Source organism: Podarcis bocagei (assembly GCF_964188305.1).
Source record: "Podarcis bocagei genome assembly, chromosome: 12".
NCBI classification, from domain to species: Eukaryota; Metazoa; Chordata; class Lepidosauria; order Squamata; family Lacertidae; genus Podarcis; species Podarcis bocagei.
Genome location: NC_138137.1, coordinates 15,178,838 through 15,206,358, shown reverse-complemented (window position 1 = coordinate 15,206,358; position 27,521 = coordinate 15,178,838). Strand labels below are relative to the sequence as shown.

Here is a 27,521-nt window from a genome sequence, read left to right as displayed (position 1 = left end):
GTGTTCAGATGAATCACTGACTTGTCTCGGGATATGAACTATCGTTCCCACCCAAACTCGTATTTATTTATCGTCAATAAATAATATTCCCCATTGTGAAGCCTGTGGCTTGCCTCCCGCAGTTTGGTCAAACTCATGCTGGTAGCTTCGAGAACACTGTCCAACCATCTCGTCCTCTGTCGTCCCCTTCTCCTTGTGCCCTCCATCTTTCCCAACATCAGGGTCTTTCCCAGGGAGTCTTCTCTTCTTATGAGATGGCCAAAGTATTGGAGCCTCAGCTTCAGGATCTGTCCTTCCAGTGAGCACTCAGGGCTGATCTCCTTAAGAATGGAGAGGTTTGATCTTCTCGCAGTCCATGGGACTCTCAAGAGTCTCCTCCAGCACCATAATTCAAAAGCATCAATTCTTTGGCGATCAGCCTTGAATAGGTAGACTTCAGAAAACCAGCATCCGTCTACTGTTTGTAACTATTGCTCTTGAGAGGACAGGGTTCATAAACAAGAGGTGCAGGCAGATGGAGGACTTGGAAGGAAACTCCTCCTTCTAATCAGATTTTGCTGACTTTTTTTGCTCTCTGATTTTGCAGTGGCTTCGGAAGTATTTGAGGACGACACCTGCAACAGCCTGGTTTCTGAAGATGACTCTGAGACCCAGTCCGTATCCAGTTTCAGCTCTGGTCCAACAAGCCCTTTTGAGACGCCATCCCAGTTTCTCCCCGTGGCACGGCCTAGAAGCCTGGATCTCTCCAGCCCCATCTCGCTGTCTGAATTTGGCATCTTTCCTCTACTAGGACCTCGCAGTGAATGCAGTGGGGCTTCCTCTCCTGAATGTGAAATTGAAAGGGGTAAGTTGGACCGAATCCCAGGCTAGGGATTATTAGGAACGAGATCAACAGGATTGAAGTTCTGGGGGGTAGGTTTGTTCATTTCTCCCCATCTTTCCCCCCTGCAAATGGAGCATGTGTAACCAAGTGCATCTATGAGGCATTCTAAGCTGGGATGCGGGTGGCGCTGTGGTTTAAACCACAGAGCCTAGGACTTGCCGATCAGAAGGTCAGTGGTTCAAATCCCCGCAACGGGGTGAGCTCCCGTTGCTTGGTCCCAGCTCCTGCCAACCTAGCAGTTCGAAAGCATGTCAAAGTGCAAGTAGATAAATAAGTACCGCTCCGGCGGGAAGGTAAACGGCGTTTCTGTGCACTGTTCTGGTTCGCCAGAAGCGGCTTAGTCATGCTGGCCACATGACCTGGAAGCTGTACACCGGCTCCCTCGGCCAGTAAAGCGAGATGAACGCCGCAACCCCAGAGTCGGTCATGACTGGACCTAATGGTCAGGTGTCCCTTTACCTTTAAGCATCTTCTAACCCACATAAATAGGGTGGGACCAAAGCCCAGCCTTCCTCTGCCCCTAAAATCTCTAATAATACTTTTATTATTTATACCCTGCCCATCTGGCTGGTATTCTCAAAGCTCTCACCCTTCAGCTTTCTGGCTGTCATGCTGCAAAGTACGTCGAGCTTAGCCAGGAACAAGTTTAATTTGTAACTTGCACCCTCCCTATACTAGAAGTGTGAAATCATTCTGTGAATGATTCCTGCTTCCTGAAGCAGGAAGTTAATGCCTGGCTGAAGGAAAATTCCAGAGTCTCCAGTTCCAAAGGTGACAGACCAGTCTTGCACAGCGAGGGGTTTCTTCTGATGAGCGTCAAGCATTTTTCACCCAAAGACAATAGTGCTTGTATCTTAAAATAAGTCACCAAAAATCGGCAGCAAAGAGTCACAGCTAACAGCTGTAAATAAAGCTCATGGGATGTGGTGGTTGACGGGTTTATTGTTGCTTGAAGAAATGGAAAGGAATACCAATGTGTTTTTTTAAAAACAGAAAACAAAATGTGTGCTACCAGTCATAGGGCAGAATAGTGCGAGAGACGTAGGAGACTGTGGGTATTACGACTCAATCTTACAGCTGTGTAGCTGTAAATATATACACGTACATACATGTAGGGACGCGGGTGGCGCTGTGGGTTAAACCACTGAGCCTCTTGGGCTTGCCGATCAGAAGGTTGGTGGTTCGAATCCCCGCCGCGGGGTGAGCTCCCATTGTTCAGTCCCTGCTCCTGCCAACCTAGCAGTTCGAAAGCACACCAGTGCAAGTAGATAAATAGGTACCGTTGTGGCAAGAAGGTAAACAGTGTTTTCTGGCGCTGCTCTGGTTTGCCAGAAGCGGCTTAGTCATGCTGGCCACATGACCCAGAAGTTGTACACCGGCGCCCTCAGCCAGTAAAGCCAGATGAGCGCCGCAACCCCAGAGTCGGCCACTATTGGACCTAATGGTCAGGGGTCCTTTTACCTTTACACACACACACTATAGAGAACATGCTGTTGCTTTCAGAGAACCTTCAGCTAAAAGGTTAACAGTATTGTGTTATAATAGCTTATGTTATAATCAAAGATATGCACGCATGCACACACTGGGCTGCTTTTCTTCCTGAGGGTTCAAAAATAGAAACTTACTAGGGGCTGCTATCCCCAATTCCTTTGCCAGCCTCCCTTCTGCCACACTTGGTGAGCTCCTTTTATACTTCCTCCTCCTGCCCTCCCAGCTTGCCCTGAGGGCCACCACTTCTTCTGTAGTATCCCCTGCTCTCCTTTAAACAGCTCTCCTGGGCTGCCAGTCCACCCCCATACTCCTTGCTTGCTCACTAGCCTGCTGGTCTGTCACCACTCACGAGTTGCTGTGGCCACCTATTGGAGGACATGCAAACTGCAGCACGACCACAGGATTACAATTTTATTTCAGAGCAAGAAAAACCAAGAACAAACTGGTGCCGAGATTAGGTAGTACAGGAGGAACTTCAGTGGGGTTGAAAATGGCAGAATGGTCAACGTACTTCTGGGGGAAACTCTCCCAATTCCAGTTGTATCCCATCATACCTTGATTGCAGTGCCTTTTGCTTTACAGCTTGTTCCAAATTTCCCGAGATGAATGGGGCAAGGGGGATCCCCACTGTATTTGTTAGGCTGCTGTATTCGCTAGGTTATTTTATTCTGTGAATGGCCCTGGGATCTCTTGATGAAGGGCGGTATATAAATTTAATAAATAATAAAAATTAAAATAAAATTGTCAGGGAAGGGGCTGTAGCTCAGTGGTAGAGCATCTGTCTGGAATCAGGATAGTCTCCAATGTTAGTCATCCTTTGAGTAAGGTAAAGGTAAAGGGACCCCTGACCATTAGGTCCAGTTGTGACCAACTCTGGGGTTGCAGCGCTCATCTCACTTTATTGGCCGAGGGAGCCAGCGTACAGCTTCCAGGTCATGCGGCCAGCATGACTAAGCTGCTTCTGGCGAACCAGAGCAGCGCACGGAAACGCCGTTTACCTTCCCGCCGGAGCAGTACCTATTTGTCTACTTGCACTTTGATGTGCTTTCGAACTGCTAGGTTGGCAGGAGCAGGGACTGAGCAACGGGAGCTCACCCCGTCGTGGGGATTGGAACCGCCGACCTTCTGATTGGCAAGTCCTAGGCTCTGTGATTTAACCCACAGCGCCACCTGTGCCCCCTATCCTTTGAGTAGACCCACTCAAATTAATGGAGATGACTAAATTAAGACCATTAATTTAAGTGGATTGACTCGTGAGTAGAACATTCCCTGGCATCGCGAGGTAGGGGTGGGAGATGCACGGCCAATCAGCATAGACAGTACTGAGCCAGCTGGACCAATGGTCTGACTTGATACAAGGCAGCTTCCTAGGTTCTGTAAAACCCACGTCGTTCCATGATTCACGCTGCTGAATCTTTCCATCTCGTCTTCGCAGGGGACAGAGCAGAAGGAGCAGAGAACAAGGCCCTCGACAAAGCAAACAAGAACCGGAACAGCCACTCCTCTTCCAGCGGCCCTACGTTGGACAACCGGATGAAGCAGCTGTCCCTCCAATGCCTGAAAGTCAAAGATGGGATCTGCGCAGACAGAAAAGTAGTACAAATCGGCTGAGGTTGACGTCCCCTCGGAGCGGAGGAGGAACCTCTCGATTAATTTATACAAACTTCTCTTCTGCCTGCCAGAAGAACCTTGTGCCAATAACTATTTAATACATGCCAAATCTTTTAAGCATTTACTCTTTAGGAAACTGCGCTGAGAGTTCCATCGGTGTTGAGGGCTGAAGTATGTGTTTCGGCATTTTTATTTTAGAAATGCAAGCAAAATCTTTCGCCGTGACGGAAACCGGCCACAAACATCCGCTGCGCTTGTCGGACTTCACAGCCTTTGCAAGACACTGTGGTAGCAGTTTTGGCTGAAGCAATAACTAGTTGCGTTCCGCGTATGGAGTTCTGTGCCAGTCGGGAAACGGAAGACCGAACCAAACGTTTAGGAGGAGCAGCCAGTGTCCATTTTGTAGGCAATGCCCGTTTTTTGAGCCGAGCTGCTGTTTAGACCAGTGGCCTAGCCTTCTACTTTAAACATCTATATTTATATTTTGGATTATAAAAGGATACTGTTGCATGTGACCGAGTCTAGAAACCTTCCCTGAGTCTCTAGACCTCATATACGAGTAAAAACTATACCTCAAGGGTAACATAAATATGTTGTTAATATTGATGCACAGGCCCTTTCTTAGTGTACCATGTTTCAGAGAGGATGTCCCAATTATTACGGATCCAGTAAGAAAAATGAAATGTACACCGGAGCTGTTACAGACGACTTTCTCTGGTATGGCTGGTGTCTTTTGCTAGGTAGGAGCAGGAAAATATTATTTTTACACCTTGGGCCTACCAAGCTGGAAGGGGGCGATGTCCTGCATGAACAGATGGTCTATTTGCCAGTTAGGGGTTTAAGGGGGTGAGTGAGTACTTCTAAATATCGCTGTAGGTTGTCATGTTATAGGGTTTGTAGAGTAATTAAAGGACTTATAAATTTAGCATCCTTCGAGGGAAAAGAAGTCAAGTACGATTGGGAAGGGTGTCGAAGCATGTTCAGCAACAGGTGTTACGCAGTAGAGATGTCGGGTAGTTATGCTAATAAGAGGTAGTTAAAATCATAGGACTTTTGTTTTGGTAGTTAGCATTTCTGAAACTGACATATGCCATTGCTAATAAAACTTACTCGTTTCCTTGGCTGCCCCGTCCTCAGATTTTCTGTTCCTTAGCTTAGTTCGGTTGTGTTTTTTTGTCCCCAACTACAGTTTTGTGTAGCTATTCTGCAAACAAATGTACAATATATATATATATATATACCCTTCGCACTACAGTGAATGTTCCTTTCACTCTTCAGTTTTGTTTTCATGTGCAGTATGGTTCTGTTGAAAGTGCTTAAAATTCTTTTAGGGAAGCCTTTACAAATTTGTTCCCCTCAATATACAGACAACTTCCATTTGTGTGTTTGGCTCATGTTTCGACTGAGGAAATGGACTCTGCGAGTGCCAAATGGAACGGTCAATAATAAAGTGAAAACTAAACAGTTGTCGTGTGTGTTTTCTTTTTTTCTCTGATACATGGCAAGATTCAAGCTTGGAAGTCAGAGCGAAGGGGTACAATTGTTCGTCCCATTTGTGGCACAGTGATAAATAGTAAACAGAAAACCACCAAAAGCTCTGGATTTAATATTATTGTGTGCGCTGTAGACTCTTCCCTTGAGTATCCAAGTTTCAGAATTAAAAAGCATTTCAGCCATATCTATCTATCTATCTATCTATCTATCTATCTATCTATCTCCATCCCAGACAGTCCCTGGCCTCAGGCTCACTATGTTAAAGAGACATGACACAAAAGGAAAAGCGGTTAGGAGGGAGGAAATAAAAAACAAGCTCAGTCACAAATGCTTCATCACACAAATGCTGTCAATGGGAAAAAATGACAAGTGCGATGCTGTAGGATTCTGTCCTGGGCCCATCGTTGTTCAACGTCTTAAAAAATGACTTGGATGAAGGAATTGAGGAGACGTGCATCAAATTCGTAGAGGACACCAAACTGGAAAGGGTAGCTAATGATGCAGAAGACAGAATCTGAATTCAAAATGACCTTAACAGGTTGGAGAACTGAGTCCAAAGTAACAAAATGAATTTCAACAGGGACAAATGTCAGGTTCTGCACTTAGGGAGGAAAAACCAGAGGCACAAATGTAAGATGGGAAATACCTGGCTTACTAGCAGTACATGTACAAAAAATCATGCATCGCCATAAACAAAGGATGAATTCTTGTTAAGTATCTGTGGATATAAATCCCCATAATATGTGTACCTATATGTACACACGACAAACTCCATATAGAATCCATTTTTTGGTACTTACATAGAATATTATTGCATGTAGTCCTCTAAAGAGTCAATTAAATCTGTTGCCTTCTGTCTTTTTATTACTGACTTGTTTGCAGTCAGGGCTACATCTGTAACTTTCATCTTACTAATTGCCTTGCAAAGCAGTTAAGCGGAGCTACTGATAAGTGCACAGCGTGTTTCAATTCCCCCTAGCCTAGCTGGTCGCTCACAGAACAGCAATTACAAGGCACCCGATTTTGATTTCCTTTTCAAAGGGAGCTACCAGTTGAGATAATAGCAAAAGCAACATCATCCTGTTGAGTCGCTTGATAACGGGGAAGGAGCTGCCTTGCGTATTTGGGCATTCATTTTCTTGAGAAAAGCAAATCTAAAAAATAAATAAAAATCAAGCAGATTTGGCTGAAAACAGACAAGGGAAATGGATTTTAAAGTTGCAAATTGGGGTGGTGCTGTGGGGACACGGGTGGCGCTGTGGTCTAAACCACTGAGCCTGCGACTTGTTGATCAGAAGGTCGGCGGTTTGAATCCCTGCGACGGGGTGAGCTCCCGTTGCTCGGTCCCTGCTCCTGCCAACCTAGCAGTTCGAAAGCACATCAAAGTGCAAGTAGATAAATAGGAACTGCTCCGGCGGGAAGGTAAACGGCGTTTCCGTGCGCTGCTCTGGTTCGCCAGAAGCGGCTTAGTCATGCTGGCCACATGACCTGGAAGCTGTACGCCGGCTCCCTCGGCCAATACAGCGAGATGAGCGCCGCAACCCCAGAGTCATCCGCGACTGGACCTAATGGTCAGGGGTCCCTTTACCTTTACACAAGGCTTGCTCCAGCCCCTTCTCCCTTTGGCCTGAAGCTGCTATTTCTCCATTGGGAATGCCAAGAGTCTTTCACAAATTGAACTTGCCAATAACAAAAGATAGCCTCGTCCTCTGTGCTGTAGATCGGATGGAGAACCTGCAGCCCTGCAGATGGGTGGTGGAACCACAACACCCACAGCCCCAGACATGGGTGACTAGGGCTGATGGGCGTTGGGTGCCCAGCACTATAGAGAAACACAGTTCCCAGCCCTGCTTTAAATAGAAATAGGTACATCTCCAAAGCCCTACATTTAAGGGGGAAATCAGCTAAAGCTGGGTGGATTTGATTCAAATCAAATCGATTTAAATCACTAGTCAGTAAGACCTGATTTAAATCATTTTTTTTACAAAAAGACTCATTCTTGCTGGTATAATCTTAATATTTACAACCAGCTGAAGGTTTCATTTTTGGAATAATAAATTTTCAGAGCAGTTTTTACAGTTATATCAAAAATTATACTGATTTGGTTAGACTATTAGAAATACAAAGACAGGTAATTATGAAATGTAATTGTTTATATTTGGACAACTTTTCTGCTGTACTTTATTGGAAGTAGAAAAATAATCATTTCCTTAACAATTTATTTAACTAAGACAATAATATTATAGCATATGTATCCGTATTTGTTAACTGATGTGGTTAAACAATTAAAAAAACCAAAAACCTTAGAGTGAGTTTAACACACATGAAAAACTTAAATCCTTATTTCCTGATGAATAGCCTTTGGACTATAATGTAACTTAAATAGAAAACTATCTTTAGAAAGATTTTTCCTCCAAAAGCATTTTATTTTAAAAGTCCGATTAAAAAATAAATAAATTGATTTTTATCCACCCAGAGCTAAAGCGAGGGTTAGCTCTACCAACAGCTATTTCAGGCAGGGGTTTCTCCTAGTCCTCATGGCAGGATATTATTATTATTAATAATAATATTATCATAATGTTATTATCATTATTAGTTCCAAAACATCTGGAGGGCTACAGGTTCTCACCCTTGCAGCAAAGAGCCAAGGAAGTATTTCAACATGTACAGCCATCTCTGATTTAAGACAGATACAACCTGAGCTTGTTCATCGGTGTATTTGGAAAAATCAAAGCTGTAAGGAGGGGATTTGGTGCGAAACAGACATTTTAAAGCCCAAACGTGATGAAAATATTCTTAGAAGCAAAGCCATGCAAAAGGCAAGGACATTTTAGACAAACAAGCAATTCCCTTGGCCTGCCCTCCAGTTGGCCACTTCTAGGCTAAGAGAGGAGACCAGGTTTCCGCTCTGCTTTAAGAGATCCCTATGGACAAGGAACATCTGACCTTATAAAAGTGCATACGTGGTAGAAACTTGCAGGTGTTCAAAATCAATCCACAGCATTGGTTACCTGCTCCAACTTTAGGGTGCAATTCCCTTTAAGAAAGTCCAGATTTGTTTTGCACAGCCCATGTAAACATTTCCCCCCCTTAGGTAGGTTCTTTCGATTGCCCTCCAGCGTTTAAAGAGTCTTAATCATAGAGATGGGTGACTTCATTGCAGCTGCGATGTCTTAAGAGGGGTAACGCTATTAAAGTCCAAAAAGAAAGGTCCTTCCTGTTGAGGGAGGAAAGTGCTTGGGATAATATTGTAAACACCAGCAGGGACACATTCGAGTTCCAGGTAGCAAAACCCGCATCTTGGAGGGAGAAAAAGAGAAAAAAGGGGCAAACTTAGGACGAGATCTAGCACAATGCAAATCCAGAAAGAGGTGTCGCCAGACAAGGCGTCATTACCTGTAATCGCCACTGTTTTTCTTCTGAAAGCCTTGCTCTCCCACTGTAGAGACTGTCACCACTTCAAAGCCAACACTGTATTGCCTGCAAAACCCAAATCGGAGATTGTGATTGCCTTTTAGACACAGTGATCCTTGGCAAGGGCAGTGCTTTTTTCTGGGGGGGACGCAGGGGTACGCATATCCCTAAACATTTTGTGAATCTTTGCAGTTTTGTCCATTTACTGTATTTATTTTTCCTGATTTGAACTATAAAATGGTGATTTTCTGGAGTCAAAATTAAAGTACCACTAAACATTTTTTTGGGGGGGGAAAAGCACTGGACAACAGTATTTATGGACACCAAAATTACAGTGGTACCTCGGGTTAAGTACTTAATTTGTTCCGGAGGTCCGTTCTTAACTTGAAACTGTTCTTAACCTGAAGCACCACTTTAGCTAATGGGGCCTCCCACTGCTGCCGTGCCGCCAGAGCAAGATTTCTGTTCTCATCCTGAAGCAAAGTTCTTAACCCGAGGTACTATTTCTGGGTTAGCGGAGTCTGTAACCTGAAGCATATGTAACCCAAGGTACCACTGTATAGGATTTGGAAATAAGCACATAACTCAGCATTCTTAGAACAAGTAATTAAAAGAAGGAATTTTCTGAAACGTGTGTCCTTTCAAATGTGTGTGTGGGAGGGGGGTTATTGTCTTGATTATGTACTCTCATTTTATTCTGTATTTTTATGCTGTTAACCACGCTAAGATCTTTGGATGAAGGGTGGTATACGTATGTATTATTATTATTACCGTTCTATCTATCTATCTATCTATCTATCTATTTTATTAATTGCAGCAATTGCTGGTTAGATTCCCCATAAATGAACAAAAACAAATGGGAGTTTATAACACTGGACAAATGACTGAGTTTGGCTGACAAACAACGTTTGCACTCCCAGCTGTGATCAAATATGAAACAATGTGTGCAGAAATAGGCATACACACAATGGAATACTGGGCCTGGTCCACCTCAATAAAGTACTGGTTACGCTGCCATTTTCGCTGCCCTCCATCAAGCCTGCTCGCTGATTTGCTCAAAGACTCCTACAAATCAAGATGGTATCAGTACCTCGAAAAAAAGATTGAATCTTTAGGCATCGAGCTGGAGCCCCTGTACAATTCTAATGAGCAATACATCTTCCATAATATCCTAACTAGACTAAAGGATGTCGAGAGACAAAATATTATGGCAGCTGTAAACAAAATTTGCTCCCCCATATTCTATGATTTAAATATCTTAGATAGCAGAGCCAATTACGTCACTAAATTAATAATTCCAGCCCAACGTAGGGCTTTTATGCTGGCCCGGTTGAATGTTTTTCCCTCAGCATTTGTCTGGGGAAGATATCAAAACATCCCTAGAAACAAGAGATTCTGCAGATGCTCTATGAATGTCCCGGACACTGTAGAGCATATTCTCTTTCATTGCCCACTGTACAGTACGCTCCGTCAACGCGTGCTGTCCCCTCTTTTGGGCGGTCTGGAACCCCAGCAAGGGGAATGTGTGGCATTCTGCCTATCCGACGTTGACCAAAGGGTAACGGCGGGGGTAGCCGAGTTTTTGGTAGCAGTCCTCCAAGGAGCAGGTTAACAAGGAAAACCACTGATTCTATATGTATATATATATATATATATGTATGTAGCCAACTGCTGCCTTTTTATATATACTCCAAGGCTTTTACATGTTATTTTCTCTCCTATGGTTTTATTAGCATAATGCCTAATAAAGGTTTGATTGAAAAAAAAAAAATTGCAGCAATTGCTGGTTAGATTCCCCATAAATGAACAAAAACAAATGGGAGTTTATAACACTGGACAAATGACTGAGTTTGGCTGACAAACAACGTTTGCATTGCACTGCACTAACTTTGCAGCTCCACTCCTTCAAACCTCCACAAACCTTGGTCCTCGTAGCTCAATGAGGAGGGGGCCGGCCTTGTCCAACTGGAACTGGTAAATAGGATTGTTCTTGGCGGTCTCTCTGAAATTCCCACACCCGCCAGCGCTTTGGCCTTTCCACTGCCCATTTACCTAAGCGAAAGAAAGTTCAAGAGGTTCTTAAGCAGCACATACTATTGAGAACAAAAAGAAATGATTCATTAATCCTAGTTCCAGTTTAACTTCCCTTCTGGTTGACGTCCAACGCTTTACCTAGAACTTCAATCTCAAAGTCGCTCAAGCTTACACTGGAACAAGGCAAAGGTTTTACATCGGCTCCTTGACTTAATTGCTACGTCCTTTTATGGGAAATGAGAAAATGGTCCTGCTAAAGTCTTCCTTTGTTGCAGGATTTAGACTCAAGTGTCAAGTGCCTGTTAGGCACTCATTTCTTGCCAAGCCTTCAACTGCTTGTATTCTTTTAAGATGGGGGCTGCCCAGGATCAATAGATTTTGGCAGCTGGAAGCGTATTTAATATGTTTCAAAAACAGGGGAGCCTTATGCCTTAGAGCCATTTGAGTCGGTTTGGTTATAGCTGCATTTGCCGTATTTTTTGCTCCATAAGACACACTTTTTCCCTCCTAAAAAGTAAGGGGAAATGTGTGTGCGTCTTATGGAGCGAATGCAGGGGGGAGGCAGGCAGGAAAAGCCCCCAAGAGCGGCACACAAGCTCCGCGCGGCTCTTGCGGGCTTTTCCCCAGGAGGGAGAAGGGACTGATGCGGCCAGTCAGTCCCTTCTCCCTCCTCGTAGAAAAGCCCGCAGGAGCCGCGTGCTCCTTAAAAGGTGCACGGCTCCTGTGGGCTTTTGTGGGAGGTGGGGGAATTACCATAGCCGTGCGCAGCCTCTCCCGGCTGGAGAGGTTGTGCGTGGCTAAAGAGGAAGCCAAGACAGCCAGCGGGATGGATCCTGCTCGCTGTCTTGGCTTCTTAGCTCTTTGGGGCTGGGGGGGGGGTGTAATATTTTTTCCCTTGATTTCCCCCTCTAAAAACTAGGTGCGCCTTATGGTCCGGTGCGCCTTATGGAGCGAAAAATACAGTAAGTAAATACATCACTAAATAGGCTCACTACAATGAGCGTTTAGCACAATTTTGGTTTTTCTGTCACACAGCCAAGGGTTAAACCCAGCAAGGATATAGCGAGGAACTTGTAGATCTTATTTCGATCTACCAACAGATGACCATAGAGATTGCAATTCTTTCTTACCCGTTTGGATATGGTATACGGTGTCGGGATCTTGCAGAAGTTAAACTTGCACACTGAATACACCTGAGTTGACAAAGAAATGGGAACGATTCACATAGAATGATCCACACGTTGTGAAATTAAAAAGAAGCAGCGGACAAGGGCTAGGGAAACGCACAAGGCCAAGACGCTCTTGGGCTCCTGTTCTGCTTTCCCACAGGAATCTTGTTGGTCACTGTGAGAACAAGACGAGCCATTGGGATGATCCAGCGATGTCTCCTTACGTTCTTAGCAGAACCTACAGTGGTGCCTCGCAAGACGAAAAGAATCCGTTCTGTGATTCTCTTCGTCTAGCGGTTTTTTCGTCTTGCAAAGCAAGCCCATTGAAGGATTAGCGGATTAGCGCTATTAGCAGCTTTTAGCGGCTTATCTGCTGATCGGATCAGCTGATAAGCGGCTTAGCGGCTTAGAAAAAGGGGGGAAAGGAAAAAACCCCAGCAGGAACTCGCAAGACATTGTTGTCTTGCGAAGCAAGCCCATAGGAAATTCGTTTTGCGAAGCACTTCCAAAACAGAAAACTCTTTCGTCTAGCGAGTTTTCCGTCTTGCGGTGCACCATTGTAATTGGCTTGTTTTCTCTTACAGAAAAAACCACACACGTAAATGCAGATTTTTGCAAGGTGTGAAGTAGGGCTGGGTGATATATCGTCCAAAACCGGTTTGAATCCCATATTGTGATACCAGTTTTATAATTGTTGACCTGCCGAGATATCACAAATCATGGTGTGTGGGTTATGCAAAAATCACAATGTGGGGGAACCATGAAGCCAGCCAATACTTCTTTTGATTCCTGCAGTTCCTGTTAACTTTGCTGGCTCAGTTCTCCCCCGCCTCTTGCAAGGGGCAGCGAATCACCAGAGCAGGTGCCGGCAAAAATCAAGATGCAGGAACAACTGTGAAGCCAGCCAATGCCTCTACATAGCTCCATCCTTATTTCAGACATCGTGATATATCACGATGTTTGGCTGGTGATATATCTTGATGTTGAAAACCAGACATCGCCCAGCCCTAATGTAAGAGAAATGTAATTATACAACTTGTCCAATATGCGAGGAGCAGAAAGCATCTTTGTTATTGCTTCAGGGTAGACTGGCGGAGGGAAAAGAAAGACTTGCTGTTTCCCCGAGAAGCTGAATTGGCTGGCCCAGAACATTCAAGAGAGAGAATATCCAGAAAAGAATCGGCTACGTTTGATCAATCGTCATCACATCACAACTCGACTTGGCCATCTCCAGTTACAGGAAGGAACTGCGTCTGGGATAACGGCCCTCAACAATGTGCCACAAGTTTCCCCAGGATCACACATAATCTAGTAAAGGTAAAGGTACCCCTGCCCGTATGGGCCAGTCGTGTCCGACTCTAGGGTTGTGTGCTCATCTCACTTAAGAGGCCGGGAGCCAGCGCTGTCCGCAGACACTTCCGGGTCATGTGGCCAGCGTGACGAAGCTGCAGCTGGCGAGCCAGTGCAGCACACGGAAACGCCGTTTACCTTCCCGCTATAAAGCGGTCCCTATTTATCTACTTGCACTTAAGGGTGCTTTCGAACTGCTAGGTGGGCAGGAGCTGGGACCAAACGATGGGAGCTCACCCCGCCGCGGGGATTCGAACCGCCGACCATACAATCGGCAAGTCCTAGGCACTGAGGTTTTACCCACAGCGCCACCCGCGTCCCTACACACAATCTAGGGATGAGATATATTGGAATATTCTCCTGTTTGACATTTTTGGCTTCTCTCAAAATTCTTTTGTCGTCACACCCAAGAGAGAACCTGCAAGTTCACTTGGGGTTTTGCTATAGGCAGAAGCCCAGTGCTCACTCTCATAGGAACCAACTCCTAGGGCAGCCTTTCTCAACCTGTGGGTCCCCAGATGTTGTTGAACTACAACTCCCATCACCCCTAGCTAGCAAGGCCAGAGCTCAGGGATGATGGGAGTTGTAGTCCAACAACAACTGGGGCCCACAGGTTGAGAACTGCTGTCCTAGGGGCAAAGGTCTCTTCGCCTTCCCCCCATAAAGTATTTGTGTGGTCTGGCCCCCCTCCCCCCAAAAAAAAGTTGACAGACACTGCCATTCAAATGGTGTGTGTATGCTGTGTCATGTGAGTGATTATGCGAGGCAGGGCTTACCTGAATCCCCCCCCCAATTTTTTTTCTAGTTGGCACCCCTGGTCACTCTGATCTGCTCTAAGGAAAGCTGGCGACTGCACATGTAAAAGTTATCACATGGTGACTATACAGTTGTACCTCGGAAGCCGAATGGAATCTGTTCAGGAAGTCCATTTGACTTCCAAAACATTCGGAAGCTGCGGAGGATGTTCAGGTTCCAAAGAACGTTTGCAAACCGGAACACTCACTTCCGGGTTTGCGGCGTTTGGGAGCCAAAACATTTGATTCGCAAGGCGTTCAACTTCCGAGGTACGACTGTACAGTGGTACCTTGGGTTAAGTACTTAATTCGTTCCGGAGATTCGTTCTTAACCTGAAACTGTTCTTAACCTGAAGCACCACTTTAGCTAATGGGGCCTCCTGCTGCTGCCGTGCTGCCGAAGCACTATTTCTGTTCTCAACCTGAAGCAAAGTTCTTGACCTGAAGCACTATTTCTGGGTTAGCGGAGTCTGTAACCTGAAGCTTATGTAACCTGAGCTACCACTGTATTTGGCAGCTGTCATCAGAGCAATGAGATTTCCTCTGTGCCTCCGCCAATGACCATCATTAACAGGACCCCATTATTAAAAGGAATGAGACGCCTTTTTGTTAAAGGTATTCAACATCTTTGTCGCGTTTCCCGCAATTTTGAATGAAACAAAAACCGCTCTAGCATATAATCCCCGTAAGCGGGGCTAAAAATAACCACTTGCCTGCTCCCCTGTGGAAAGAATTGCCTCGGAGCCGACTCCTGCTGCCGACTCTGAAAAGAGCTGATGGTGGGGAAGACCAGCGTCTTAAAATACTTCTTTCGCAAGGCTGCCTATAAACACGTACCCTGAGCGTGTAGTGAATCGTGTTCTGCTTTTCGTACTGAGAAACCACCAGAGTAAACGTATGGGTTCCCGGAGACGTCAGCTTGATCTTGGTGAGATAGTGGGGGCTGTTGATTCGAATCCCGTCGATATACGGAGGAGGGTCGGCTGAAAGGGAAAGATTTATGCATGTGACGACAGTGGCGAGGATTCTCCATGCACAGAAATGGAAGGAGAGGAAACCCTCCAAGGAAGAATGGCTGGTAAAAACCTTGGAATATGCCGAGACGGTGAAGGTGACGGCACTGATAAGAGACACAAATTTAGAATCCTTTAAAGCAGACCTTTCTAGTCTATTTCAAGTTATTTCCCATATGCAGAGACCACAGCAGGGTTTGAAGCGTGAGAAATAGATTAAGAAACATATTGGAGAGGATGAAATTTGGTAAGACAGAACCTTAAAATGCAATCGTAATTTGGGTTATAAACATTGATGTTGGGTAAGCGGGAAGTCACTAGTTTTCTTGAACTGGAATATAACTGCTGAGTAACAAATGTAACTTTCAATATGGGAAAAGAATACATTATTATTATACAAAAAAATACTGTATAAGCCACCCATAAAAAAGAAAGATTTAGGTTTGATATATGCATTTTTGAAAGGGGACAAGAATTCTTTTGGCTCTCTAGGTGTTTTTGAAAATATATATTTATTTATAACCTGCCAATCTGGCTGGGTTTCCCCACTCACTCTGGGAGGCTCCCAAGAGAATAATAAAAACATGATAAAACATAAAACATCTAAAAATTCCCTAAACAGGGCTGCCTTCAGACGTCTTCTAAAAGTTAGATAGTTGTTTATTTCCTTGATATCTGATGGGAGGGTGTTCCACAGGGCAGGTGCCACCACCGAGAAGGCCCTCTGCCTGGTTCCCTGCAACCTCACTTCCTGCAAGGGAGGGAACCGCCAGAAGGCCCTCGGAGCTGGACCTCAGTGTCTGGGCTGAATGGACTCCCATCATCTTCGGTCATCATGGGGGGACGTAAGATGTAGTAAAAAGAAAAGATCTGGAGGGCCTCAGGTTCTCCATCCTTGGAGAAGAAGGTAAAGGTAAAGGGACCCCTGACCATTAGGTCCAGTCGTGGCCGACTCTGGGGTTGCGGCGCTCATCTCGCTTTATTGGCTGAGGGAGCCGGGATACAGCTTCCAGGTCCTGTGGCCACCATGACTAAGCCACTTCTGGCGAACCAGAGCAGCGCACGGAAACGGCGTTTACCTTCCTGCCGGAGTGGTACCTATTTATCTACTTGCACTTCGTGCTTTTGAACTGCTAGGTGGGCAGGAGCAAGGACCGAACAACGGGAGCTCACCCATCGTGGGGATTTGAACCGCCGACCTTCTGATCGGCAAGTCCTAAGCTCTGTGGTTTAACCCACAGCGCCACCCGCAGCCCTCCCATCTGGAGGGCCTCAGGTTCCCCCTCCTTGGAGAAGATGGAGATTCTTGAGGTAGAATTTAGCATTTCTAGAGGATACTAATGGCAAAGTAACAGATGTCAGAAACAAGAAGAGGCATAGCTGGACATCAACAAGACCTAATTTAGTGGTCAGTTGCAGAGTCGCCGGACCCTTCTCAGGCTGTCAAATGAGACACCCACAGAATTCGGTCAATAAACGTCTGAGAAAGGGTTACATACACTCTGCTTCGGCAATGAGCTTCTCAATCATATGTCCTCCTTGACAAAGGAAATCTTTTAATATTATTTTGGAAGCTTTGTATCCATAGGTTGTAGGGTGGAGCTGGAAAAGGAGGGTTATTAACACACCTACCAGGATAGTAAACTTTTTTCCCATCTGTTTTGTATACCACCATTGTGATGAACTCCCGGTTGTGAGCAAAGTCATCCTGCGAAAGCAAAGACCAAAATTATTATTATTATTATTATTATTATTATTATTATTATTAGAATTTATAGACCGCCATATACCCAGAGGTCTCAGGGCAGTTCACAAAAAAATCAGAATATATAAAATCAAAATAAAATACCGTCTTTTTCACTCTATAAGACGCACCAGACCACAAGACGCACCTAGTTTTTGGAGGAGGAAAACAAGAAAAAAATATTCTGTATCTCAGAAGCCAGAACAGCAAGAGGGATCGCTGTGCAGTGAAAGCAGCAATCCCTCTTGCTGTTCTGGCTTCTGGGATAGCTGCGCAGCCTGCATTCACTCCATAAGACGCACACACATTTCCCCTTACTTTTTAGGAGGGAAAAAGTGAGTCTTTTAGAGCAAAAAATACGGTAACCCAATAATAACCCCCAACAATCACTATGTCTTCGTTTATGTATTATTCTTGTTATTCATCTTATTTTTGTTGGTTAGCCTTAGTCACCCACCCACCTACATTCTGCTTCTGTTTATTACATTTCTATACCACCCTTCACCTGGCAGATCTCAGGCCTGTTCACAGCATAAAAACACAAAAGACACAATGAGAATGAGAATAAAACCAACCAACCAACCGCCCCCCTTCCCTCAGGTAGACTGCCTCTGACCAGGGAGGCTCCCTCTCTCGCTCATTCTGACATGACTCAACAGACCTTCAGTTTCTGAGCAGCACAATTCACACCTGCACATAACAGGGTTTAAGAGAATGCAAAGATAAAAATGGTCAGCTCCAAAAGGAACCGACCCCCAAATCTGGTAGAGGCTGACTGGAACGAGGGAAGCTAATGGCAGCCGGTCACACAGAAACACAGGTGGCAGCTCTTGCGTGGGTGAAAGACTCACAGGAACCCTTTAGTTGCATTTCCCGCTGCAAAAACTTTGGCACACTAACAATGCGCTCTAGTGCACGGTTTTGGAGGTACAGGAGCATCTGTACATGTGCCAGCAGTTTGGTTGCGAGATCTGGTGCCGAGCACACTGCTCTAGTTAACGCAAACGTAGCCTATCTCTTACAAAATCTATACAGTGAAGAAGAAGAGTTTGGATTTGATATCCTGCTTTATCACTACCCTAAGGAGTCTCAAAGCGGTTAACATTCTCCTTGGTTCTTGAACTTCATCTGTTCCGGGATTCCATTTGACTCCCAAAACGGTTTGAAAACCAAGGCACGGCTTCTGATTGGCTGCAGGAGCTTTCTGCACTCAAGCGGAAGCCGCGCGGATGTTCGGCTTCCGGAAAATGTTTGCAAACCAGAACACCTACTTCCGGGCTTTTGGCGTTCAGGAACCAAAACGTACACATACCAACGCATTCAAAAACCAAGGTATGACTGTAGACCACGTACCGTATTTTCCCATCTATAAGATGCCCTCATGTATAAGATGCCCCCTATTTTGGGGGAGTCAGATTTAAGAAAATAGAGGGATGTATCCATGTATAAGACGCCCCCAAATTTTTTACATTATTTTTAAGGAAAAAAACCTAGTCTTATACAGGGGAAAATGTGGTAGTTGTAACAAAACCTCTAAGCGGCTTGCAAGAAAGGTCTATGAAATATGCTTGACGAAAGTTAAAAAGGTAACCGTGTCGGCCGACAACAACAAATCCGAATCCACATTAGGAATAGGGCCAGCCAGTCAAAATGTTACAAAACAGCAAGCAGATTTCCAGTTTCCCCCGCCTTGTGTTTTTGACATCTGCTGTGATGAAAGAATTCTGGGAGACCCGAAAACTCGTACGCTGTTTTGTAACATTCTGCTTGGCCCGATAAGGGAACCACACTCCTGTGGCTTTGCATTTAATATAAAATAACGGGTGGCTTTTATTCTCCTCTTGCTAGCTCAAATACCGAGAGAAGCATCGGCATTTCAGGGCCCGGTCCCTCATTCATACCAGGGTTCAAACATTCATGCCAATGGTAAAGGACCGTTAGGTCCAGTCGCGGACGACTCTGGGGTTGCGGCGCTCATCTCGCTTTATTGGTCGAGGGAGCCTGCATACAGCTTCCGGGTCATGTGACCAGCATGACTAAGCCACTTCTGGCGAACCAGAGCAGCACATGGAAACGTCGTTTACCTTCCCGCCAGAGCGGTACCTATTTATCTACTTGCACTTTGACATGCTTTTGAACTGCTAGGTTGGCAGGAGCAGGGACCGAGCAACGGGAGCTCACCCCATTGCGGGGATTCGAACCGCCGACCTTCTGATCGGCAAGCCCTAGGATCAGTGGTTTAGACCACAGCGCCACCTGCTTCCCCATGCCAAGGGTACCTTGTCTGTAATATGTCTGCTGAGCAGGATCCAAACTGCAGCCCCACCTTGTGGGCACTGAACCTCCAGTTTGTACTGTGGGTTGTTAGCTAGGCTGTATGCATCTTTCACAGGGCCCTGTTTTGCATCCCAGGTACTAAAAATAGAAAAAGAAAATATTTTATTAGAAATAATTTATGATGAATTGGAAAAAAAAGTTTTAAAAGCACCTTTCCCCCCAAAAAAACCAGAGTCCTTTTTCTTGGGGATAGTTCAGATGGAAATTCCCAGGTGTCAAAAAAGGTTATTGATGTATGCCACTACTGTGGCCCGTGTTTTGTTAGCCTAAAAATGGAAAATGAGCGAGGTCCCAACCAAAGACAAATGGCAACTTAAATTGATGGAATATATATATATGAGAATTGTAAAACAGTGTGTGTGTGTGTGTGTATACAGTGGTGCCTCGCAAGACGAAATTAATTCGTTCCGCAAGTCTCTTTGTCTTGCGAGTTTTTCGTCTTGCGATGCACGGTTTCCCATAGGAATGCATTGAAAATCAATTAATGCGTTCCTAGGGAAACCGCCTTCAGACCAGGTCCGGGGACAGTCTGTCCCCGGACCTCTTCTGAAGGCTGGGGGGGGGGGGAACAAGGGCTTTTCTTCCCACCCCCAGCATTTTAAAAAAGCCCAGGACAGCGGAGGACTTCTTCGCTGTCCGGGCAATCTTAAAATGCTGGCGGGCGGCATTTTAAAATCGCCCCGGACAGCGGAGGACTTCTCCGCTGTCCGGGGCGATTTAAAAGCCCCTGGGAAGGCAGGCAGGGGGGACAAAGACTTTCGCCCCCCGCCCGCCTTCAGGAGGTGTTCCCGCCCCCCGCCCCGCTTCGGAACAGCGTTTTAAAATGCTGGGGGTCGAGAGCGAAGCGTTCGCTGCCGACCCCCAGCATTTTAAAATCTCCCCGGGACACTTCTCTGCTGTCCCGGGGAGATTTTAAAATGCTGGGGGTCGGCAGCGAACGGTTCGCTCCCGCCCGCCAGCATTTTAAGATCGCCCGGGGCAGGCGGGGGGGGGGGGAAGGCAGGCGGGGGGGAGCAAAGACTTTTGCCCCCCGCCGGCCTTCAGAAGAGGTCCTCTTCTGAAGGCCGGCTGTGGGCGAAAGTCTTTGCTCCCGACCGCCAGCATTTCCCTATGGGCTTTCGTCTTGCGATGCAAGCCCATGGGGAAATTCGTCTTGCGAAGCGCCTCCAAAACAGAAAACCCTTTCGTCTTGCGGGTTTTCCGTCTTGCGAGGCATTCGTCTTGCGGGGTACCACTGTGTGTGTGTGTGTGTGTGTGTGTGTGTGTGTGTGTGTGTGTATATATATATATATATATATATATATATATATATATATATATATATGATAACTTGAGCTTCAAGCAGCAAAAAACAAACCCCAAACATGAGAGATAAACACAAACTCCCTCTCTCAAACACGTCACTGTTTCGTTTATAGGAATTGCAATTCATTCATACAAAACTTGACTACCCTTTAAGAGGACATATTTTGGCTATCACTCCTTTTATGCTAGCAGTGATCTCAACAGGAAGTACAAAATATTATTTGGTGCAATCCTTCCAAGGAACAAAGCAAACAGCTGTTGAAATGCAAGCCTGAAACTTACGAATGCTCAAGAGGAAATGCGGCGTGGCGTGTGAGAATATTCAAATTCTGCATGCTTAATGCTCCCAAACATGAAAGCTACAATGCCCAAGTTGTACCTACATAATAAAAAATGCTTTCTTCTGTATTCTCCGATCTTGCAGCTTCCTTGGATGGCCCTGGATTCTAGTTTCATGAAGTAGTTTTTCTCCTGTCTACTTTTTCCATAAAGGTATAGGTAAAGGGACCCCTGACCATTAGGTCCAGTCGTGGCCGACTCTGGGGTTGCGGCGCTCATCTCGCTTTATTGGCCGAGGGAGCTGGCATACAGCTTCCAGGTCATGTGCCCAGCATGACTAAGCTGCTTCTGGCGAACCAGAGCAGCGCATGGAAATGCCATTTACCTTCCCACTGGAGCGGTACCTATTTATCTACTTGCACTTTGACATGCTTTCGAACTGCTACATTGGCAGGAGCAGGGACCGAGCAACGGGAGCTCACCCCGGCAAGGGGATTCGAACTGCTGACCTTCTGATCGGCAAGCCCAAGAGGCTCAGTGGTGACCACAGCGCCACCCGCATCCATACCAGGGCATAATTTTATGCATCTTCAAACGTCCCTCTTACCGTTTTTCTAAATTAGAAAGCCTCAAATATCGTACCGTTCCCTCACAAGGGAAGTTGGGGGCTGGGATTAGTCCAGGACAGCTGTAAAAAAGTAAACTTGCAACCTTTTCCGTTGGACAAACCTGTGAATGCATGTTGATTCTTTAAAAAGACTCGGGTTCCAGCTCAAGTATATAACATCGTAATACTTGCACAGATCTTCCCAGGCAATCCAGAAAATCCCTAAAAGAAAGGAAAAGATCTAGGTAAAAAAAAATGCTATATTTTCCTTAAAAAGCCATTTAACATATTCATAGGAGTCAATGATAATACAGTCGTAACTTGGAAGTCGAATGGAATCCGTTCCGGAAGTCCGTTTGACGTCCAAAATGTTCGGAAACCAAAAAGGCTTCTGATTGGCTGTTTGGGGCTTTACAGTTCAACACTTTGAATTGTGCTCGAAAATGTACTAGGAGCCAATGTAGGTCTTTCAGGACCAGTGTTATGTGGTTACTGAATAGGACTGATTGCCAGCTGTTGAACTGGGCTGACCTCGGAACCTCCTGCAGCCAACTGGAAGCCACAGAAGGCCTGTCAGACGTTTGGCTTCCAAAAATAGTTCGCAAGCCAGAACACTCATTTCAAGGTTTGAGGCGTTCGGGAGACAAAACGTTCGAGAACTAAGTTGTTTGAAAACCAAAGTATGACTGTAGGAAATTATTATTATTATTATTATTATTATTATTATTATTATTATTATTATTACCCCGCCCATCTGTCTGGGTTTCCTCAGCCACTCTGTGTGGCCCCCATATAATATTGTTATTAATAATAATAAAAGTCAGAAAATATCAAAGATGAAAAGATGAAAAACTTCCTCAAAGAGGGCTGCCTTCAGATGTCTTCTAGTTGTTTATGTGTTTGATATCTGATGGGAGGGCATTCCACAGGACAGGCGCCACTACCGAGAAGGCCCTCTGCCTGGTTCCCTGTAACCTCACCTTTTTGCAGTGAGGGAACTTAGTGCTGGAGCTCAGTGTCCGGGCAGAGCGATGCGAGTGGAGATGTTCCTTCAGGTATACTGGACTGAGACTGTTTAGGGCTTTACACTTCAGCACCAACACTTTGAATTGTGCTTGGAAACGTACTGGGAGCCAATGTAGGTCTTTCAGGACCGGTGTTATGTGGTTACTGAATAGGATTGATTGCCAGCTGTTGAACTGGGCTGACCTCGGTCTCTGTCCCTTTAATCATCCTCTCCCCGCACCCTGCAATAAGCGGAACAGTCTCTGCTTAGCTCCTTGCACTGAGAAGTGGCAGCCTCACCATCAGGGCAGGACTTGGAGGCAGAGATCTAGGGACCTACTCAGCAGAACGGCTGACAGCCAAACACCACAGGCTGAAAGACCACCAAGTCCAGAGTCTAAAAGGACCCAAGCAATTTCTACATATCAAACCTCTGATCAGAAAATGGGAGCCAGCAAAGCCAGGCTTTTGTTGCTGCTGCTGCTGCTGCTGCTTCCTTCCTCTCTCTCTCTCTCTCTCTCCCCACTTGGTAATCATCTTGTGGTTTATTATCTTCCTCTTTCTTTGCTCATCCTAACCCTGAGCTTCCAGAAAGGCCCACAGCAGACCTCTCTCCCTTTGCAGACAAGCAGCAGATGTGCACACAGCCGACTGTGAAGTCACAAGCTGCCCCAGAATGACGGTGGCTTCGGGTGCTAGGAAACAGCTAGATGGCTTCAGGGTGGCAGAAGCAGCGGGTGTGCAAGAAGCGCCTCCGCCGACCTTGGCAACTCAGTCAAGGGGAAGCCTGGACGCTGGAGGAGCAGCTGCTGGAGCGGCTTTGTGCGTTTCAGTCGCCGCAGCTCAGTCCAAGAGCGAAAGGCTCTGCCTGGGTGGTGGTGGTTTTCAAAGGCCCCTCAACACACCCAGCATGTGTAAGAATAAACCCCGTTAGACGGTGTGCCATTAATAGGCAGCAACGCAGTGAGCTAACCTTGATATGTCGCCACTGGCTCCCTCCTTAAATCGGCATTTAAATCCCACAGAGAGAGGAAAGCCAACAGTTAACGTCTGATCAGTGTTAGCTCTGAATTGAGTAACTAGGGTTGTTGCAGACGGGGATGATAGCAGCAATCAGTGCTTTTTTCTGGGGGGACGCATACCCCTAAACATTTGGTGAATATTTGTACTTTTGTCCATTTGCTGTATTTATTTTCCCCGATTTGAACTATAAAATGGTGATTTTCTGGAGTAAAAATGAGAGTACCCCTAAACATTTTTAAAGAAAAAAAGCACTGGCAGCAATAAGCAAAATCTAATATGTGCCTATAGCAGTGTTCGAAATTAGCCAGGCGCCAGACACATTTTGCATTTGGCTATTGGCCACTTGCAACCAAGTGAAGATGCCTGGGAGCCAGGATAGTGCCAGACATCTCCACCACCTGGAGGTGCCTGCCTGGGAGCTGAACTGTTTTCCGCACTATTACCACGTCCTGTAGAATTTGATCAGTTATATTTTATCTGCACAATCAGAATGAATTTCGGGAACCAAAATGCTTTGTTCTGTGCAGCCTTAATTGTTGCAACTTGGTCACAACCATGCTATTTTTTCAGAAATATAAAACATCCATTTCACAGAGAGAACAATTATAAAAGCAGGCGAAAATTCTTTTTCTTAATGCTGACATGGACCATTCATAGCAGAAGAATATTATTCAAAACTGTGAGCCGTTCCGTCCTGTCATACAGAAATTCAGCATTCTGTGCCTACTGAACACAGCCCTCATGGGGCTGTTTCTGGGTCCGTCCCCCCCCCCCCTTTAGAGCTCCTCCATCTATTTCTGTACTTCTGCAAATCTTGGGTTTCCCCCCAGCCTACTAATACCTTCCTCGTGAGTACAGTAGTACCTCGGGTTACATACGCTTCAGGTTACAGACTCCGCTAACCCAGAAATAGTACCTCAGGTTAAGAACTTTGCTTCAGAATGAGAACAGAAATTGCGCTGCGGCAGCGGGAGGCCCCATTAGCTAAAGTGGTGCTTCAGGTTAAGAACAGTTTCAGGTTAAGAACAGACCTCCAGAACGAATTAAGTACATAACCAGAGGTACCACTGTATGTGTGTGTGTATATGTGGTGCTGTTTTGACTACATAGGGACACTGCTAGGGCTGGATCACAGGTCGGTGGGCTCACAGGCCCTGAGCCACACTAAATGACAGGGCCAAGATGGCTGGCAATTCCCACAAGAGCAGTGCTGCCGCAGTAATAGGGTGAAGATCCAAACATTAGCCACTGTTAATTCTCCAAAATGTCTCTGGGTCCCACTTACCTCCAGAAGCACTCTGAGAAAGCAAAATGACTGTCTGGAGCTAATAATAATAATAATAATAATAATAATAATAATAATAATAATAGTAGTAGTAGTAGTAGTAATAATAATAATAATAATAATAATAATAATAATGTTGTTTCAGGGAATGCTAGGGCCACCTGGTACAGTTAAAGGGGCGGGGGAGTAAGGCTGGGTGATACCTGGTTTTCAACACTGTGATATATCACCAGTTAAACATCACAATGTACTTATATATCATGATGTCTGAAATAAGGATGAAATAATGTAGAATAGGCATAGGCAAACTCGGCCCTCTAGATGTTTTGGGACTACAACTCCCATCATCACTCGCTAACAGGATCAGTGGTCAGGGATGATGGGAACTGTAGTCTCAAAAACATCTGGAGGGCCGAGTTTGCCTATGCCTGATGTAGAGACACCTGCTGGCTTCACAGCCCCCCCCCCCCGCGATTTTTGCATAGCACACATACATAGATATCGTGATTTGCAATATATTGCCAGGTCAAAAATGATGAAACCAGTATCACAATGTGGACTTCAAACCAGTTTGGGATGATATATCGTCCAACCCTAGTGAGGGGAGCCAGAGTGAAGCTGGCCAGACAAGCAATGGCGGGGAGGCCATGGCAGGGAAGACAAGAATCTTCTAATCTTTTTTTCAAAAATCAGAAGCTGCAGAAGCCCCGTCGGACGTTCGGCTTCCTAAAATAGTTCACAAACCGAAACACTCACTTCCGGATTTGCAACCTTCGGGAGTCAAAACTGGCAAGGCGTTCGACTTCCAAGGTACGACTGTAAAAGCTAAAAGATCCTGCCAAGATCTTTGACCTTGGACCTGATCCTTCTAGGAGCTGTGAAAATCAGGCCAACCCCCTACTCCCCCAAGCTCTAGTCCTGTTCCACTAGGGAGATTCTGGGGCAAATGAGCCATTTAAAATCTTGCTTGCTCAAACCTCCAAGTGTTTTGTTCCTTTACCGTTGTCTATTTTCTGGGCCGTTCTGGGATCGAAATTCAAGTATTTCTGAAGTTCCGGGGTCCAGTTCTTCATATCATTTTCACTATATCTTCCCTTCCAGCGGAGGTGGCTCCAGGGATTTTTCAGCTGGAGGAATCGAAGCCCCTAAACGAAGAAAAGGAAATAAGGAATATCTGGCATTTTCCATTAGATTGTACCACCCCCCCCCCAATGAATACAGGAAATCAAATGAGCTGAAAGTCTTAAAACAATCCGGATAAAGCTGATTTGGAAAAGATGTTTCATGGTTTCCTATTCTTCAGCTTTTAAGCAGCAAAAGAGGACGCAAGATTTTTAAAATATAAAAACCTGCCAATTTAAAGAAGGTATTGCCAAAAGCTCTGATGCATTTATTCCCACGGGTACCTTGTATTCTCTGATATCCAAAACAGCGTAGGCATGGGTTGGTACTAAACCCCACCTTTCTCCTTCCTCCTCGGTCATCACTCCCGTCGCCGTTGTAATGAGCACGTCCCCTTTGCGAAATCTGGTCACAAAGAAGAAGAAAGTTGACTTTCAGAGTTTGCTTACAGATGGAGTAACAGAAGCACTGATGCTTCTTATTAGTCTATCCTTATCCATTTGAAATAGATAGAAATAGATAGATAGGCAAATAGAAGGAGAAGAAATGGAGGCAGTGAGAGATTTTACTTTCTTGGGCTCCATGATCACTGCAGATGGTGACAGCAGCCGCGAAATTAAAAGACGCCTGCTTCTTGGGAGGAAAGCAATGACAAACCTAGACAGCATCTTAAACAGCAGAGACATCACCTTCCCAACAAAGGTCCGTATAGTTAAAGCTATGGTTTTCCCAGTAGTGATGTATGGAAGTGAAAGCTGGACCATAAAGAAGGCTGATCGCCAAAGAATTGATGCTTTTGAATTATGATGCTGGAGGAGACTCTTGAGAGTCCCATGGACTGCAAGAAGATCAAACCTCTCCATTCTGAAGGAAATCAGCCCTGAGTGCTCACTTGGAAGGACAGATCGTGAAGCTGAGGCTCCAATACTTTGGCCACCTCATGAGAAGAGAAGACTCCCTGGAAAAGACCCTGATGTTGGGAGAGATGGAGGGCACAAGGAGAAGGGGACGACAGAGGATGAGATGGTTGGATAGTGTTCTCGAAGCTACCAGCATGAGTTTTGACCAAACTGCGGGAGGCAGTGGAAGACAGGAGTGCCTGGCGTGCTCTGGTCCATGGGGTCACGAAGAGTCGGACACGACTAAACGACTAAACAACAACAACAACATCCATTTGAAGAAGAGAAAAGGCAGATGTCATCCTTGAAACCATAACGAAGCGGTGGCATAAATTGATGCCTCTCAAAGGTTGCGGCACGGGGTGGAAGACAGATAAATCTCGAAGAACTATTTCAGGAGTTATTATTATTATTAATAATAAAAATAAATTTTATTTATACCCCGCCCTCCCCGGCCAGAGCCGGGCTCAGGGAGGCTAACACCAATAAAATTTCAGTAAAAACATAATAAGAAAAAAGAAAAAGAACAATTTAAAACACAGGTTAAAATGCAATTTAAAATGCAGCCTCATTTTAAGTTGTAGCTAGAACTAAAGTAACTCCCCTCCTCTCTTCCCATAGCTGGTGGAAACCAACTCCCATTATCTTCCACCATGGTTGGA

General features: G+C 45.4%; 2 protein-coding genes and 1 long non-coding RNA gene across 3 annotated transcripts in view; 2 read left to right on the top strand and 1 right to left on the bottom strand.

The window, feature by feature from the left end:
* The window catches only part of SH3BP5 (SH3 domain binding protein 5), a 51,105-nt gene extending 45,653 nt beyond the window's left edge, over positions 1–5,452 (top strand). Inside the window, exons 8-9 of the mRNA XM_081164779.1 lie at positions 587–844; positions 3,810–5,452. Coding sequence (XP_081020905.1) covers positions 587–844; positions 3,810–3,985 — 434 coding nt within the window. The 3' untranslated portion in view covers positions 3,986–5,452. The remainder of the gene's footprint in view (positions 1–586; positions 845–3,809) is intronic.
* A 2,317-nt stretch (positions 5,453–7,769) lies between these two features.
* CAPN7 (calpain 7) overlaps positions 7,770–27,521 on the bottom strand; it is a 47,063-nt gene continuing 27,311 nt past the window's right edge. Inside the window, exons 12-21 of the mRNA XM_081164530.1 lie at positions 26,245–26,365; positions 25,839–25,983; positions 21,648–21,747; positions 19,277–19,412; positions 16,886–16,961; positions 15,078–15,223; positions 12,058–12,120; positions 10,815–10,945; positions 8,876–8,959; positions 7,770–8,778 (exon numbers count right to left, since the gene is read on the bottom strand). Coding sequence (XP_081020656.1) covers positions 8,634–8,778; positions 8,876–8,959; positions 10,815–10,945; positions 12,058–12,120; positions 15,078–15,223; positions 16,886–16,961; positions 19,277–19,412; positions 21,648–21,747; positions 25,839–25,983; positions 26,245–26,365 — 1,147 coding nt within the window. The 3' untranslated portion in view covers positions 7,770–8,633. The remainder of the gene's footprint in view (positions 8,779–8,875; positions 8,960–10,814; positions 10,946–12,057; positions 12,121–15,077; positions 15,224–16,885; positions 16,962–19,276; positions 19,413–21,647; positions 21,748–25,838; positions 25,984–26,244; positions 26,366–27,521) is intronic.
* Positions 23,455–26,116, top strand: LOC308570256. The gene is made up of 3 exons (XR_014001048.1): positions 23,455–23,685; positions 25,532–25,648; positions 25,940–26,116. It is a non-coding gene; the product is annotated as an uncharacterized lncRNA (long non-coding RNA).